General features: G+C 39.2%; 1 protein-coding gene across 10 annotated transcripts in view; it reads right to left on the bottom strand.

Moving 5' to 3' along the window:
• mid2 (midline 2) overlaps window positions 1-19,123 on the bottom strand; it is a 271,492-nt gene that overhangs the window by 26,342 nt on the left and 226,027 nt on the right. For all 10 annotated transcript variants that reach the window (XM_073058220.1, XM_073058217.1, XM_073058218.1 and 7 more), the window contains one exon: window positions 11,103-11,210. In XM_073058220.1, coding sequence (XP_072914321.1) covers window positions 11,103-11,210 — 108 coding nt within the window. The remainder of the gene's footprint in view (window positions 1-11,102; window positions 11,211-19,123) is intronic.

The following is a 19,123-nucleotide window of genomic DNA, read 5'->3' as shown; positions in this document are numbered from 1 at the left end:
GACCATTTGAAATGGAAAGTTAAAAATCACTGGTTCTGCAATAGAGTAGGTAATAAATTAATTAAAAGTCTACAATTAGTCCTGGTGCTTCCTGATTTGGAAGAGGGGTTATACAGAAATTTTGTCAGATTTGACATTTCTGAATAAATAATTGTCATAGTTAATAGTGATCTCTGCCTCCTACATCTCAATCAGATGGAGATTAGCAATGTCAGCAATGAGTGAACAACCTTGGTGAGCAAGTAATTAAACTGTAGGATTAGCCTGTAAATAATTGCCATTAAAGGAGGATAATCTACAGACCTAGCTGCAGAACAAGTGACACTGATGGACTGTTGAACATAAAGAAATTCTGGTTATTATCAGAGTTCATTGCTGTTCATGCAATAGTTCTTAAATTTCTGTCTTAAAGCTACGTAAGCAGTGGTTAATGATCTATAGTGATTGATTCTGGCTTTTGGGAGAATACTTCTGCAAGTCAAAGAATTTTTTTATAGTATTGTTGAAGTAATTGCTTATTATCATATTAATATCTTCTTCACAATAGAGTAAAATGGATTATTGTAATAGGAAAACTCCAGTGCAGAATATTAAAGTCTTGTTGAGATGTTGTAATAAAACAATAACACCATAAGATGTAGGAACAGAATTAGACCATTCAACCCATAGTCTGCTCCAGCATTCAATCATGGCTGATTAATTCTCCCTCTCAACACCATTCTCCTGCATTCTTCTCATAACATTTGATGCCCTTACTAATCTAGAACCTCTCAACCACCACTTTAAATATATCCAATGACTTGGCCTCCACAGTCATCTGTGGCAATGAATTCCACAGATTTACCACCCTCTTTCTAAGCAAATTTCTCTTCATTTCTGTTCTAAAGTTACATCCTGTATTCTGATGCTGGCCCTCAGAACCTGGACTCTCCCACTTTTGGGAATATCCATTTCATGTCCACCCTATTTAGGCTTTCCAATATTTGGAATGCTTCAATGAGATCTCCCTTATTCTTCTAAACTCTATTGAATACAGGCCCAGAACCAAAAAACAGACCTTATACTTTAACCCTTGTTCTTGTTACCCTCCTCTGGAACTTCTTCGATGCCAGCACATTCTTCTGATATGAATTCCAAAACTTCTCATAATACTCCAAATGTGGTCTGGCCAATGCCTCATAAAGGCTCAGCATTACATTCTTGCTTTTATATTCTGGTCCTCTTGTACTGAATGCTAACATTGCATTTGCCTTCCTTACTGCTGACTCAACCTGTAAATTAAACTTTAGGGAATCTTACACTAGGATGCCCAATTCTATTTATCCACCCATTTCTGAAATCACTCCCCACTTAGAAAATAGACCAACAGACCAATACACCTTTACAAGAAAAGACCCCCTTTAATCCCACCCTTTGTCTTCTGCCAGTTAACTAATCTTCTGCTCATGTGATTATATTTCCTGTAATAACATGGGGTCTTATCATGTTTAGCAGCCTCATGTGTGACACTTTGTCAAAAGCCTTCTGATAGTCCACTTAAAAACATGCATTGCCTCTCCTTTGTTATCCTGCCTGTTATTTTCTCAAAGAATTCCAGCAGATTCGTCAGGCAAAATTTCTCCTTAACGAAACCAGGATGACTTTGGCCTATTTTGTTGTGTGTATACAAGTACCCCGAAACCGCAGTCTAAATTATGGATTCCCAACATCTTACCAACTACTGAAATCAGGCTAACATGCCTATAATTTCCTGTCTTTTGCCTTCCTCCTTTCTTAAAGAGTGGGGCAACATTTGTGATATTCCAATCCTCCAAAACCTTTGCAGAATCTAGTGCTTCTTGAAAGATTACTAATGTCCCACAATCACTTCAATTACCACTTGCGGAACACTGGGGTGTATCTATATAGACTACTTGATGTATCTACCTTCAGTCTTTTTAGTTTCCCAAGCACCTTCTGCTTAGTAATAATAACTATACTTATTTCTTACCGCTGACTATATTGACATTCTACAAATGTTTTCCACAGTGAAGGCTGATGCAAAGTACTAATTAAGTTTGTTCTCAATTTCTTTAATCTCCATTACTGCCCCTTCAGTGTACTTTTCCAGTGGTTTGATGTCCATACTTGGTTCTCTTTTATCTATATATCTGAAAAAACTTTTTGTGTCCTCTTTCGGTTAACTTACCTTCATATTTCATCTTTTCTCTCCTTATTACCTTTTTAGTTGTCTTCCATTGGATTTTAAGTGCCTTCCAATTCTCTACTTTCCCACTAATTTTTGCTATTTTATATGCCCTCTCTTTTGCTTTTATGCTGTCTTTGACTTCCCTTGTCAGCCATGGTTGCCTCATTCTCCTTTTAGATTGCTGCTTCTTCTTGGGATGAACCGGTCCTGCGTCTTCCAGATTACTTGCAGAAACTCCACCCATTCCTGCTCTATAGTCATCCCTGCTAGTGCCACATCCAACTAAATTTGACCAGTCCTCTCTTATGCTTCCGTAGTTAGCTTTGCTCATCTGTGATGCCAATACATCAGATTTTACCTTCTCCCTCTCAAATTGCAGGGTGACCACTATCATATTATGATCACTTTCTCCTAAGGGTTCCTTTACATCAAGGTCCCTAATCAACTCTGGTTCATCATTCAAACCACCAATGCAGAAGTGTCTTTTCCCAAATGGGCTTAACCACTAGCTGCTTTAAAAAGCCATCTTGAAGGCACTCTATAAATGTCCTCTCTTGGATTCCAGCACCAAGCTGATTTTCAGAATTACCTGAATATTTATATCCCCCACGACTATTGTAACATTACTCTTTTTATGTACCTTTTCTCTGTCCTGTTAGTATTTGCACCTCGCATCCGGAAGTTGTGTATGTATTCAAAACTAGAATTACCCATGTTCTCAAATACAATACAGTGGCTCAGTCCAAAGATGCCATTTGGGCACTGTGTATGGAAAAGACTTCAGCTCAGTTATTTCAGAGGCTCCGTAGTTAGTAGTTACTGCCTCAAAACTCGTGACCCGAATCAATTCTGACTTCCAGTACTGTCTGCATGTGATTGTGTGGGTTTCCTTCCTATTCAAAACAAACATTGGTAGATTAATTGGTCATTGTAAACTGCTCATGGTGAGCAACTTAATATGGGGCCATTGATGAGATAATATGGGGAAAATGAAATAGGGTTGGGGATGCTTGACGGATGGCATGTACTCGGTAGGCTGAACAACTGTATACTCCATGATTAAAGAAATGCTACCAAGCCAAGTTAAAAGTTATGATAAATCCACCCCATCCTTATCAGTTGTTGGTTGTTCTAAAGGTGCCTGATCCTTAAGTTTTGTTCAGTTGACTGTCAATACATACCCATAGTATTTAATGACTGTTATTCATCTCCAAAGCTCCTGCAGACCTCTGTAATTTCTAAAATTTGCTACTTCACTTCTTAATCTAGCTTTTTCTTTATTTCTCTGGAGTACTTTATTGAAGAGACTAATGTTAATAAATATTTCATTGACCAAATTAGATACTAATATAACAAATGCAGTTGCTGCAGAAGTAACGATTTGCAGAAACTAAAGAGTTGATTTATTCATCGCACTGTTTCTAAGCAACCACAGGATCATGTTGAAAACCTTTAACGATAGTAGTATACCTGGGGATATGGCTTGCAGAGATAGAACAGCTTGCAATTTGCCAATATATTTTTTTAATAATTTCCTGCTTTTCCTTAAGAAGAGAAAATTCTCCATCAATATTATTCTGTTGTTTATGCCATGGGGGTCCATTTCCACTTCCACACTGCCACTTTTAAGCTAAATGCTCTTTAAATGGATGAGGGCTTGCAAATGCAATACAGTTCAAATCATTCTACTAGATCTAAAAGTAAAATCTGACCACTAATGACAATCTACTTATTGTGTTACATGAGGATGTCAACTAGATGTTCTAATTGGGAACCAAATGTAAATACTTCATTGTGGAACAAGGATTTACATGATCCCAATTCAACCATTGATGTGAAGTACAGGGATTCTGAGGCCCCATTAGATGCAGAATACTAAGGTCAGAAGATCTTAAAGATGAGCTTTATTTGTCACATGTACTTTGAAACATCGAACAGAATGAAACATGTCATTTGTGTCATTGCCCAACACAGTCCAAGGATGTGGTGGGGGCAGGCCGCAGTTGTGGCCATGCTTCCGATGCCAACATGGCATACCCACAACTTACTAACCCTAACCCGTATGTCTTTGGAATGTGGGAAGAAACCAGAGCACCATGAAGAAACCCATGTGGTAACAGGGAGAACGCACAAGATCCTTACAGGAAGCAAGGGGAATTGAATCTTGATGGCTGGTATTGTAAAATGTTGTGCTAACCATTATGCTACCTGTCTGTGGTAACTATCTGTATTGTGCTAAACAAAGCTGTTTTGCATTTTATCTCTAAGTGCATCTACTTAAGAGTACATTAATTAAAAGGTTTGGGATCAATAGTCTTAATTTCTTTCAAAGACAAGAAAAGGTCTTGTAACACTTTCCATTGTTGCAAACTGCTGTGGCACAAAGAAAATCATACTTCATGGATGATAGAAGATTATAGCTGGGAGCTTCATGTCCAAGGATGCACATTCTATCTAAGGGATAGGTTGATAGGCAGAAGGGATGGCATGGCTCTGTTGGGAAAAAAATGAAATCAAATCATGAGAAGGAGGTGACATAGGATAGGAAGGTGCTAAATTGTTGGTAGAGCTAAGGAACTGAAAGGGTAAAAAGACCCTGATGGGAGTTATATACAGACCCCCAAACAGCAGTAAGGATGTGATCTACAAATTACAATGGGAGATTGAAAATGCATGCCAAAAGGGCAATTTCAGGATAGTTATGGGGGATTTCAATATGCAGGTAGTCTGGGAAAATCAGGTTGGTGCCAGCTCCCAAGAGAAGGAATTTGTAGAATGCCCTGGAAATGGCTTTTTAAAGCAGTTCATAGTTGACCCACTTAGGGGATCAGCTATTCAGGATTGGGTGTTGCATAATGAACCAGAATTGATTAAAGAGCTTAAGGTAAAGGAACCCTTGGGGAAGTAATCATAATTGAATTCACCCTGAAATTTGAGAAGGAGAAGCTAAGGTCATGCTTGACATGCAAGATGGTGATGAGAATGGTCACAGCGGCACCTATGGGGTCAACAAAAGGTGCTACCATTATACTTAAATGTTGGAGGTACATCCAATGATCACAAAATACTACTATACGTTTAAAAACTCAAAGGACTGCAGGTCTACACCATCAGCGAGTTGCTTGCTGGTGGAGATAATGAAGCAGCTGCACTAAGTGCTGCTGCCTGAGTCAATTGAGGCTTACAGTCAAATAGCGAGTGGCCGTCACGGTCACTTTTCTTGTGATCGCAAGACCCCTTTGCACGTTGCTAATCTGGTACGTCACAAGTTCAATTCTCTGACTTACTGGATGTGAGCAGGGTGGTTGGTGGGGGCCAAGTCCTCAGTCGTAGCAAGGACTAGGCCTGAAGCCACGATGTCGCCTGCTTGCAGCCACCTGGAGTGAGGGGAAGAAGCCATTGCGCTTCACCAGGGATGGTGTGGCACGGTGTCCAGAACGGAGTCGGAGCTGCCCTCTCAGCAGTTCAATCTGCAGAAGACAAGCTCTGTTGTGGTCGACTGCAAAAATGTTTGTGGCACTGGTCTACTGGGGTGGCGTAGCACAGTTGTGGCAACTGAGGATTTAGTGGTCTGGGCTATATACATATATATTTGTCTGGTTCTGGTTCTACTAATCGATATGTGCTTGTATATGAGATGACTGGGCCTCAGAGCCATGCTGTTGCCTGGTGGTCATTTCACAGATGATATCAGTGGGCTGGGGGGGGGTAGTCTAGACTATATTTTATATATAAACAATGCATATTCCACATTATTGTATTTTTACTGATATTCTATGTAAGTTTGTTGACTTGTATGTATCAAGCTGCAGTGTTGCAGGGGGTAGGAGGGGTATGGTGGGCCTTGGGACATGACTGTGATCTTTTGTGTGCTTACTGCGTGTGTTGGTAACTTTGCAACTTGACCCCGTCGTAACGCTGTCTCATTTGGCAGCATTCATGAATATACATATATGGTTAAATGACAATTAAACTGGAATTGAAAGTCAGGTGTTATCAGTATTACAGGGGAATTACACAGGCATGAGAGAGGAGCTGGCCAAAAGTGATCGGAAAGGAATATTAGCAAGGATGCCGGTAGAGCAGGAACGGCTGAAATTTCTGGGAGCGATTCAGAAGGCATAGGATATATAAACATCCTAAAGAGAAAGAAGTATTCTAAAGGCAGGATGACACAACCATGGCTGATAAGAGAAGTCAAACCCAACATAAAAGCCAGCAAGAGGGCTTATAATAGAGCAAAATTAATGGGAAGTTAGAGAATTGAGAAGCTTTTAAAAGCCAAAAGAAGGTAAGTCATAAGGAAGCAAAAGATGGAATATGAAGTTAAGAAAGCCAATAATATTAAAGAGGATGTCAAAAGTTTCTTTGGATATATAAAATGTAAAAGAGAGGTAAGAGTATTTATTGCACTGCTGGAAAATGATGCTGGAGAGGTAGTAATGGGGGACAAGGAAATGGCCAACAAACTGAATAAGTATTTTGCATTTGTCTTCACTGTGGAAGACACTAGCTGTATGCCGAAAGTTCGAGAATGTCAGGGAACATGAGTGTGTGAAGTTGGCATTAGCAGGCAGAAGTTTCTTGGGAAACTGAAAGGTCTGAAGATATACAAATCACCTGGACCAGGTAGTATAAAACATCGTGGCTGAAGAGATTGTGGAGGCATTAGTAATTATCTTCCAAGACTCAAATTGATTTTGGCATGTTTCCATAGGAATGGAAAATTGCAAATGTCACTCCAAGCTTCAAGAAGGGAAAGAGCTAGAAGAAAGGAAATTATAGGCCAGTTAGTCTGACCTCAGTGGTTGGGAAGATGTTGGAGTTAATTGTTAAGGATGTGGTTTTGGGGACTTGGAGGAACATGATAAAATAGGCCAAAGTCAACATGGTTTCCTTAAGAAAAAATCTTGCCTGACAAATCTGTTGGGAACTCTTTGAAGAAATAACAAGCTGTATAGACAAAGGAGAATCAGTAGATGTTGTGTACTTTGATTCTCAGAAGGCGTTTGACAAGCTGCCACACATGAGGCTGCTTAATAAGTTAAGACCCCATGGTATTGCAGGAAAGATACTAGCACAGATAGAAGATTGGATAATTGGCAGGAGGCAAAGAGTAGAAATAAAGGGAGCCTTTTCTGATAGGCTGCCAGTGAGTAATAATGCTCCACAGGGGTTTGTGTTGGGACTGCTTCTTTTTACAGTATATGTCAATGACTTAGATGATGGAATTGATGGCTTTGTGGGCAAGCTTGCAGATGATATGAAGACAGGTGGAGGGGCAGATAGTTTTGAGGAAGCAGATAGGCTAATGAAGGACATATACAGTTTAGGAGAATGGGCAAAGAAGTGTTGGATGGAATACAGTGTCGAGAAATGTATGGTCATGTAGTTTGATAGAAGAAATAAAAGCATAGACTATTTTCTACATGGAGAGAAAATTCAAATATCTGAGGTGCAAAGGGGTTTGGAAGTCCTTGTGCAGGATTCCCACGGTTTAATTTGCAAGTTGAATTGGTAGTGAGGAAGGCAAATGTGATGTTAGCATTCATTTCGAGAGGATTAGAATACAAAAACAAGGATGGAATGTAGGGCTTTATAATGCACTGGTGTGATCTCACTCAGAGTATTATGATAAGTTTTGGGTCCTTTATCTAAGAAAGGATGTGCTGACATTGGAGGTGGTTCAAAGGAAGTTCACAGAAGTTTTTCTGGGATTGAAAGATTTCTTATATGGCTCTGGGCGTCTACTTGCTGGAATTCATAAGTATAAGGGGTGTCCTCATTGAAACCTATCAAATGTTGAATGGCTCGATAGAGTGGATGTAGCGAGATGGGGGAGTTTAAGGCCAGAGGACACAGCCTCAGAATAGAGGGGTATCCTTTTGGAACAAAGATGAGGAAGAATCTCTCTAGCCAGAGAGTGCTGAATTGGGGGAATTCATTGTGTATATTTAAGGCTGAGATTTATAGATTCTTGATTAGTCAGGGCATGAAGGGATATGGGGAGAAGGTAGGACATTTGGGCTGAAAGGGAAAATGGATCAGCTATGATGAAATGGCAAAGAAGATTCAATGGGCCAAATAGACTATTTCTGCTCCTATAAATCATCACCCTGACATCTGTGAATGAGGTGATTATTTATAATAAAAGTAGCATTAAGATTTTCTTTACTGATATTTCCTCTTTATTGATTACATAATTACTGCATTTGTTACTTTTGTGACCTTTAAATGTTGTGTTAGATATAGTACAGGGATGTATGTAGAGTTTAGATAATCTTGTAGAGTTTAGGACCAAGGCTACAACTTAAGGAAGTGCTGCATCAAGACGGCAATATCTACCATCAAAAATCCCCAACATATGGGCTATGCCATCTTTTCACAGGTACCATTGGGCAGGAGGTCCCGAAACCTGAAATTCCACACTCCTGGGTTCAATAAAACTCCTGCATGGATGGTCCACAGCCCAACTGCAAAAGGAGGAGGATTAGGCAAGAGGCTAGCAATACCAAATACCATCTTGTAAAAATCCAGATCTGCAGAAGTGCCAACAGAAGCTCCAAGAACCTCATCCCTGGTAGAGGAAAGATCTTTGAAGATGTGTTTCTAAGAGGTTAACTATTGGTGGGTCTTCAGGTGTTTGTAGAAGCTGATCCAGGATCCACATATTCTGGTGCAGTGTGGACATGAATAAGTGGTGACTGTGGTTAGTGGCTGGATCTTTTGGTTGTCAGTCTCTTCTATTGCAGCTGCTGCTCTCTCAAATACTGCAGCTCTCTCCTGAATAGATTTCCTCTAGATGCATCTATTGAGTGCAATGTCTTCCCAGTTTTTAGATGTAATTTTTAATTTCTTCAGGCTGATATTGAGGGTATCTTTGAAGTGTTTCCTTTTCCCACCAGGGGCTCGCTGACCTTCCTTTAACTGGGAGTAAAAGATCTATTTGGGGAGACGTGAGTTAGGCATCCAAATGACATGACCTATCCATCAAGGTTTGTGTTGCTTTATCATGGTGGAGATGCTGTTCAAATTGGCCTCCTCCAGTACACAGATGTTAGTGCATCTGTCCTTCCAGCTGATCCTCAAAATCTTTTGCAAGGTTATTTGGTAGTATTGTTCCAGGGATTTTGGATGTCTAACTGTAGATAGTCCATGATTCAGCTCCATACAGTAATGTAGGAAGGATGTCTGCTCTATAGACCTGAAGTTTTGTTTGGATCTGTAGGTTGTGGTCTTCAAAGGCTCTTTTTTGTAAGCTTGTATAGGCTCTATTAGCACTACTCATGTTGATCTGAATTGATGTCTGCTTTTGAGGAGAGAATACTGCCAAGGTAGGGTAAGTGGTCAACATATTCAAGGGCAAAATCATCAGTGTTTATGGAGGGCTGGAGAAATGGTTGTCGGACAGTGGCTGATATGCTACCTGTATTATGGTCCCGACTGTTAATTCCTCATTTTCTTCCTAATTTCCTTTGACAGCGACACACCTGGTTTTCATCAAGACCTGCAGCATAAGAATCACGGCTTTGCACCCACTAGTTGCCAGATCATTGGTTTTGCCAGTGTGGCAATTAACGTTTCCCGGCCACTTAGGATTGTGTGTTCTACGTTTTGCTTCAGTACCGAGATTTACCAGTGCAACTCAGTCTTTCCGAGTCAAGATAAGTTTTCTTAGTTCAACTTGAGTTCTGAGGTTTACCTGTGAAACTCTGTCTCTCCAAGTCGAGATAAGGATTCCAAGTTTACTCCGGTACCAAGGTTTACCTGTGTAACTCCGTCTCTCTGAGTTAAGAAAAGTTTTGTCAGCCGTTTCCCTTTCTACACTCTGTGTCAAGATAAGTTCTGCATGCCTCCTGCTTTCCATAACTTCCTCCTGTTTGCCGTTCAACACTCACGCCATGTCTGCATCCTAACTCAATCTCCATGCCTGTGTCCTGCATCTGGGTTTGCCTCATTCATTGCAACAACCTGTGTCTTTTTTTATATTTAGAATAAGACCCAGGGCCTGATATGCCTTGGCAAAGGCCTTCAAGATATATCGGAAATATTCTTCAGAGTGTGCTGTGATGGCACTTTTATCCGCATTCTAAAGTTGCATAGTAGTGGTGATGCTGACCTTGTTCTCAGCCTTGAACTGGTCAATGTTGAAAATCCTGTTGTCCATTCGATACACATAATCACTACAATTTAACAACATTTTGAATACTTTGCCACCATGCACTGAAATGGACACTTTTTGTTCGGTTTATGTTTTCTCGTAAAAACAGTGCAATTTTCATTTATGTTTTTCTTGTGAATGTTGCTTTTATGATGCCATACACCAGAAATGCTGGTGCAGGTATGCTTTCTGTCATAATTGTACACATATGTAATTGTGCATATGATAATAAACTGAACTTTGACTTTAATATGGCAGGCAAGAGGTCTTCATGATAAACGGGCGATTGAAATGAAAAAACGAAAGCACAGCATTACTAAAAGTGCTTATGCAAGGCGATATGTTACAGTAATTGCATTAGGCATGAATAATTTTTTAGCTGATGAATTGTTTGCAAATGAAGTTTATTCTTTGAAACCCTGAGAATGATTAGGTAAAAAAAATCTTGTTTAATGGATGTAGTTTTGGAGTAAACACAAACAATTCAGTGGGTGTTCGATGATCTTTTTGTGTTGGGTTCATTGTCGGGTTCTCTTAAGGCTTGGAGAAAAGAACAAAACCTTAAACTGCTCTTTGTCTATTTGAGTTAATCACTCAAACTTATCTTGAATAAACTTTGGTCTATTTCTATTTACTACAGCGTAAACATATACTGATTTCAAGATTGTTGCTTTCAAGAAAGAAGTAACCGGTTTCCTAATAGCCTGGCTTTTGACATGTTTATTTGGACAATTTACTCAGAAAAAAGCTTACCTTTCCTTCTTTTATTTTCACAGCAATGATCTGCTTCCTTTGTCTGATAATGTCCATCAGCTCATCGCATTCCTCTTTCAGTTTGTTCTCTTGTATTGCAGTGTTTACCTGTCAGCAAATATCAATAAACCTCTTATCTTCCATTCTTACAGAAATCATTGACTTTCAATTGGGCACTTTCAACCTTGCGACAAGCTTAGAGATAACATGGAAGTAGATCAATAACCACTGCTATATCCATTATTCAGCACTGCTGCTATTCTTCACATTTTGTCTGTGTATTGCTCCATTGAGTGTGATGAGATACCACCACTTCGCTGGATAGAATTCAGCTCCATTACCTATCCCGCCTCGATGCTGTTTACTACATAATAACCCACTTAATCAGTACTTTGAGAATGGCTTAAATGTCCATTCCTGCACAATAATAATGAAACCGTGCAGCACCTCCCTTCCCCTTTTTGACAGCATGCCACTATATAGAAGATCAAAGGTACGTGGTGCAACAAGATGTTATTTGAGTTCCCCTTTAAACCAATTAATATTGTTATTTGAACGTTGAACCAAATTCATCGAAGGCCCTACTGAACGTTGCTGTGAGTGTTGCTTTCAGAAGCGCAGGGAGGGGGCGGAGGATGGACATCTACCAGTCTACACTAGGGGGATTGGTGGTGAATCAAGTCAGCAGCTTTAAATTCTGATATTAACATATCAGATGACCTGTCCTCGCTCCAAGTCCACTCCATCTGGCGGTCTACCAACTCTCTCCATTCGCATCTTCTCTCCTCATCTCTCCCCGGCAAAAGACCGCAAAATCCCTGCTCCCAGACCATCAAGAAAGAACAACATCCCTCTCATTGGATAGCCCCACCCATATTCCAAAGCCCCCGTTATCTTTAATCATAACCCAAACATTGCTGCTACAGAGAAACCATTACATTAGCAGTGAAACCTTGCAGTGTGTTACAAAAGCACGCCAGGATCTTCACTTTCTTAGGAGGTTAGATAGATAGATAGATAGATAGATAGATACTTTATTCATCCCCATGGGGAAATTCAACTTTTTTCCAATGTCCCATACACTTGTTGTAGCAAAACTAATTACATACAATACTTAACTCAGTAAAAAAAAATATGATATGCATCTAAATCACTATCTCAAAAAGCATTAATAATAGCTTTTAAAAAGTTCTTAAGTTAAGGAGGTTTGGCATGTCATCAAACACTCTAACAAACTTAAACAGGTGCATTGTCGAAAATACTCAAGACTGGTTGCAAATGTGCAGAAAGTAAGAAGTTGCAGAGGGTAATAAACACTACTGAAGACATCACACGCACATCCCTCCCCACCATTCCTAGTATGAGGTGCAACCTTAAATGGCAACACCTATCAACAAAGATCTCTACCACCCAGGCCAGGCCATCTCTATGCAGTTATCGTCAGGCTGGAGACACAGAAGCCTGAAGTCCCCATCACCAAGTTCAAGAACAGCATCTTCCTGTCAGTCATTTGGTTCTTGAACAACCAGCAAAGGACTAATCATTATAGTTCAGCAACACTATGACCAATCTGATCAATTTGCACTAAAATGGACTTTGTTCCTTTTGTTCTAATTGTAAAATTGTGTGCAATGTTTTTATTTGTGCCTTTTTTATAAATTCTGTTTATTTGATGCTGCTTTGCTTCAGATAATTTTTTCTTTGCTCCTGTGCATAAATGTATTTACGTACACAACCATAAACTTGACTTTGACACTGTGAAATGGTGCAAGATGACTCCTTACCAAACACCCAGGAATAAATGACAGGCAGTTCCTGAATGAAATTTTTAAAAATGATGCTAGGGCTAGATATGAATTGGATTTGAATTGGAAAATCATGATTTTTTCTGCTTTTCTCAGTTAAATGCTGCAAGTAGAACCACTGAAGTCAATTATAGCACATAATAAAAAAAATTGACATGCCTTATATGATTCTCCTGCATGAATGTGATAGTAATGAAATTCCTATAATACCTATCCTGTGGCCTGAGGGAGAGATATTTAATTCACACCGCTGTCTGTAAGAAGTTTGTACATTCTCCCTGTAACTGTATGGGTTTTCTCCCACATTCCAAAGACGTACCGGTTGGTCGGTTAATTGGTCATTGAAAATTGTCCCATGATTAGGCGAGGATTAAAGTGGGTGATTGCTGGATGGTGTGGCTCGAAGCGACTCCATGCTGTACGTCAATCAATCAATAAATAAACAAATAGCTACATGTGTACTGGGAATTCGATGGTGACTATTAAAATCCATTTCAAATATCATCCTTAAAGACTGTAGTTAAGAGAGGTGTTCTGTTCACTTTCAAAACTTTGATTCAAAGCACTTGCAACAATCTTGCAAGCTAGATTTTAATTGCCTTGTGTATTGACTTACATCGAGATAATACTCGATCGTTAAGTTGGCCTGTTCATTATTTTCAGTATTCCTTCAATGACTTCTGAGTTTTACTTATCTATATTTGAAGTGCCAAGTTAAATAGTTGCCTGGAAGTGGCCATGGTTTCTGAAGGGATCTGTTACAGTGTACTGCAGAGGTCCTGGTGAATCTAGCAGCATAGCAACTAGAGAGATTCTGGAATCTAGTGGAGTGCTGACACAAAGATGATCCATTAAATTGCTACTCTGGTGAAATAGAATCTCATAATTTTTAAGGTAAACATAGAAAAAGTGATTATGAATTTTTAGCAGTGTAATGCGATCCACAATCACACAGCCTTCACTATATTAAGTAAAATTTGCTGATCTGTTATCAGTGCCAAATGCCTTGTTATTCCAGTGGAATCCCATGGAGATTCATTCCTCTGGGGTGGTATTGACATTGTTTTTCTGGAAAATAAATTCTCCCTTTTTTCTACTATGGGCTCAAATACCATCATTCCCGGCATGGATGCCAACCTCAGACTGGCAACTGGTCATGTGGTTTTCACTGCCATACTCCACACCAATCACCTTGGGCAAATCTGTCTTACAGGAGTTCCATCAGCTGAGGTGATGTTTCCCACTATAAGAGCTTTTGCCATGGGACTAGACTGTGGAGTAAAGTAAACTCATTTCCGAGTGCAATGCATAAAGACAATAGAGGTGTCTAGTATATATTTTCAGATATAAGACTATAAGACCTTAAGATATAGGACCAGAATTTGACCCATTGAGTCAGCTCCACCATTTCATCATGGCTGATCCAATTTTCTCCTCAGTCTAAATCTTTCCCCCATATCATTCCTTGCCCTGACCAATCAAGAATCTATCAATCTCTGCCTTAAATGTATATAAATGCTTTGCCTCCACAGCTGCTTGTGGCAAAGAATTCCACAGATTTACCACTCTCTGGCTAAAAAAACTCATCTCCATTCTAACAGGTCGCCCCCTCTACTCTAAGGTTGTGTCCTCTAGTCTTAGACTCTCCCATCATAGGAAACATCCTCTCCACATCTACTCTATCAAGGCCTTTCAACATTCAATAGGTTTCAATGAAGTCACCCCTCATTCTTCTGAATTCTAGTGAATACAGGCCCAGGGCCTCATCATGTGACAAGCCATTCAATCCTGGAATCATTTTCATGAACTTCCTTTGCACCCTCTCCAGTTTCAGCACATTCTTTCTAAGAAAGAGGACCAAAACTGCTCACAGAACTCTAAGTGAGGCCTCACAAGTGTTTTATAAAGTGACAAAACTTCTCCTCAAACAAATAATGATGTTGCGGGGGGAGGGGAAGAGAGACGCAGCTCATGGTCCATATCAGTCAAGTAAAGAAGAAACCTATTCTCATTGACAAACCCTTTTATTGAGAAGATAAGTTGTGTACTTTTTTTTTGCAGGTGACACAAAGTTATATCATGATTTCTTATGGTTATAGGTGAACAGAAACAAAATTTCATCCAGTTTCTTCTGAAGGCTTTGCGCTTTCTAAAAGTCTTTCTTATTGGGCATTGAACAAGCCTCTGCTGTGGTATGTTACAAGAATTACCCATTCTTAATAACGATCAGGCACAGAGAGAATCGATATTTACTAATAAGTACCTTTATTGGCTTAGTTCACAAGCAAGTGAATTTACAAAATTGAATACCTTTGTGTACACCCACTCGGTTCCCCTAACCCTCCATGAACAATAAAAGAAGAGAAAAGGTAATATCCAAGAAAAAGCACTTTCCTCATGGTCCTGGTGTGATCTCTATGTATTTGACATAGGGTTCTCCACATCCATGATAGTTGGTCTCCAGAGCTGTGTGTGCTCCCAAAATCCTCGATTTTTATACTTTTCCTCTTCAGCTCATTCTATGATGTTTCAATTTCATCTGACTGACTTGTGTCAGATTCCCACTGGACGTGGTCCATAGCCACAAACACTATTGTTTCATTGCCTTCAACTTCAACTTTTTGCCATAGATGACTTCTTTTGTTTTATTCAACTCTGTCTGGTTCAAACCAGGTCACCCAGACACTAGGCCCAGATGACAAGATTACTTCTGCAAGCCTACCCTATTACACAATAAAAGCTCCTTATCTGAGAATGATCTCAGGTCATTAGCAGAAACTCCTTGAGTCCATGTTCAATTGCTCTGATTAAGTTATCACAAAATAAGAATCAGTTCATAAACCACTTCACAAAATGATGGTGGCAAGGACAGTCTCACAAAATGGCCACCTCCATTCCTGTTCATGGATTGTGGTTTTATCTATCCAACAGGTAGAATGGGAAAAGTACTAAGAGAGATTGACACAAGTGGCTGGCCTTGGGTGGACCCCAAATATGCTGACTCTGACAGGGGAAGGGATGGGCACAAGCTAAGTAAGTGCCCTGGGCACACGAGGATAAAGTGATAGAAACCTTACGGAAGGGCCTCAAACTTCGGCCTAGCAGAAAACAATGTTGTTATTTAACTATATAATGCTTTGTATGTATAACAGCTGAACCTGGAAAAGCAAGCTGTTCCTCTTTGGTATAGCTAATGATAAACATTCTGAAGACTTGGTGGTTGAGAAGATAAGCAACAATTAGAGAAGTAAATTTTATTAGAAACAAAAACACAAGGCTCTTTTCAGCAATAGAATGAATCCCAGTAGCTAGCTATAAACCTCAGTGGATCAATTTGTTTTGTGAACTCCGCTGTCACAAATACTTATGAGTTACAGTAAAAAGGTAGTCTCATTTATCCATTCTGTAAACTCTGTTCAGTGTTTGACTTTACATCCCCTTTCCCATATTTGGTTTGTAGTTTTTCTTTCAAATTTTGTTATTTTTTAATAGCATACTTTATTCATTTTTTTTATCTGGTCTTCACATTATTCATAATGTCATTACACATCTGTGCCATGATTGAACTTCCCTGATGTGTTCTTAAGTTGTATAGCAAATTAACAAGGGGACTTTAATAAGATCTTTAGCAGAGAAACCGATTGAACGATAATAGATAATTTGAGACATGAGGCAGAGTGTAATATGAATTTTGGGATGAGTCTTATCTATTTGGTTGAGATGCATTTCCATCATTCCATATCATTGTCTGAAATATTTTTATGCACAAGGATTCTCTGAGACCGTAACTATTGAGGGTTAGATAAAGGATAAGGTCTCCAGTTGAGATTTTTCCGATCCCAGGGAGCATGGTTTTGAAATGAATCACCCTTTGCACAGTCCCATCAGGCATTCTCAATCAGCAGAGGAAGAATGGATCTTCATACTTTAGTCTGTTTGGACGTTATCCAGTTCTAAGATTCCATGTGTGCTTTTATCAATTCAATCAGTAGCACTGATTGAATGTTTTGGAAAGGGATCAAAGTGACCCTATTATAATTGACATGATAATAGTGTCTAGGTTCCTCTTATACTGCTACATTTCTCATCTGGAGTGCATCATATTGACTGTTTGCCCTGTAGCCAAATTGCTGTCAATGGTCGCATGACATCTCTTTCTCAGCCTTGCTGGACTACACTGGGGTTTGTGGTTGGATTGGTGTGGCATGGTGGCACTGTGCCTCAGAGATTCGGCAGCCTGGCTTTGATCCTGACCTCAGATTCTTTAGTCTATTCCCACGTCACCAAGAAAAATCATGCTGTTAAGGTTAATTAGCCACTGTAAATCTTCCCTTAGTTAGTGTGGGTTAGTGACCTACAACTGAGGGAAGGTTTACAAAAGTGTTGTTGGATGTGTACGAGTGAGATTAAGTTGCAGGGGTACAAGGAAATAATAAGAAATGAAGGGGGCTAATAGGATTCCTTCCAGAGAGCTGGTTTGGAACAGCCTCTTTCTGTGTCATTATAAATACGATAAAATGTTTTGTAGGCTTTTGGAAACTACAAAATTACCAATTATGATTACTTTATTTTTAATCAGAAAAGACTCCGTATCAACTCAGCAATTTAGCAGATCCATTTGGGAATTCGACTACGAAAGGGAATCAAAGGACAAATATTTTGTGGCGAGGGGGAAGTTGCTGTGCAAAGGTAGCATAGGAAAGTGTTACCAGTATTTGTTTGCTCTAGTATGAAAGTAAATAATGCCCACTTACTTTGCAATTTCAGTGAATATTGGCAGGTTTTCTGATGAATGAACCTGTACTATGCAGTAATCTTTCATTTCTTGAAATTAGTGCATGTGTTACTGGGACTATTAAGAGAGAAACTGGATTTGATGTTCCATTTTGCTAGATTAAGTCATCTAGTCTGAATGTTAACACATCAGGAACTAACTATAGGAAGAGGAGGAGGTAGTTTAAAACATTGCTTATTGGTGTGTGTCAGGTCAGTTGAAGTAACTAAAGATTATGTTTATCAGATGCTGCTTTGTACTGCAACTATTTTTTATAAGTAAATATGGCCACTATTTTGCACACGGCAAGACTCTGCAAAATGCAGTGATTAACATTTAATCATTTTTGCATGTGAGAAAATTATTGTATAGAGAATCAGCAGAAATTATTAGGCTTATTAAGAAACACTAAATATTTGAACTACTAAATCAAGTAGATGGAAGACTGGCTTAATATCTCATCCAAAGAGAGGCATCATATTCATCTATTATCAATTTTGAAATATAGTCTAGACTAGACATTTTTGTTCTGGAGTGTTTGACTTAGTGTTCATAATAGCACTGCGTGAAATCTCAAAATTTAAATATACAGTGCCTTGTAAAAGTACTCAGCCTCCAAACTTTTGTTCATATAAATGAATATTACAACCAGGGATTGTGATGAATTTAACTGAGAAATTTTATTGTGAATCATATGCTCCTTTTTTGTAGAGCTCTACAACTAATTGTACAGCTGAAAAAACAGGGAAATTGTAAAACATGAAGAGCTAAAAATTCAAAAACCAAAATATCAGCAATTCGAAAGTATTTATCTACTTTACTCTACTTAGTTGAACCACCTTTCACAGCTATTACAGCCAGTCGTATTTTTGGATAAGTCTCTATTAGCTTTGCACAAAATGGAGTAAGATTTGCCCAATCCTTCTTGCAAAATTGCTGAAGGTGTGCCAGGTTAGTTGGGGAGATGTGGACAACAATAATCTTGAGGTCTTCATGTTTGATCAGGTTAAGGTCAGAACTCCTACTGGGCCACATAAGGACATCAATTTTCTTCATTTGAAGCCAATTCATGTTAGCTCTGGCAGTGTGCTTTGGGTCGCATCCTGTTGAAAGATGAACCTTCTCCCCAGTTGAAGCTTCCTGACTGAAGCTAGCAGATTTTTATCCAGGATCTCTCTGTATTTAGTAGCATTCATCTTTCCATCAATCCTGGTCAGATTTTTCAGTGCATGCTGTTGAAAAGCATCCCCATATCATGATCTATCTCCACTATACAATTTGGATGGTATTATTTGGCTGATGCACAGTATTTAGTTCATAACACACATACTGCTTAGTGTTGAGGGCAAGAAATTCCACTTTACTCTCATCTGACCACAAGTCCTTCTTCCTATATCTTTACTGTATCTTCTAAGTGTTGTTTTGGAAAGTCTTTACAGACA

The sequence above is a fragment of the Hemitrygon akajei genome, chromosome 10 (assembly GCF_048418815.1).
Source record: "Hemitrygon akajei chromosome 10, sHemAka1.3, whole genome shotgun sequence".
Lineage (NCBI taxonomy): Eukaryota > Metazoa > Chordata > Chondrichthyes > Myliobatiformes > Dasyatidae > Hemitrygon > Hemitrygon akajei.
This window is presented reverse-complemented; position numbering and strand designations above follow the sequence as displayed.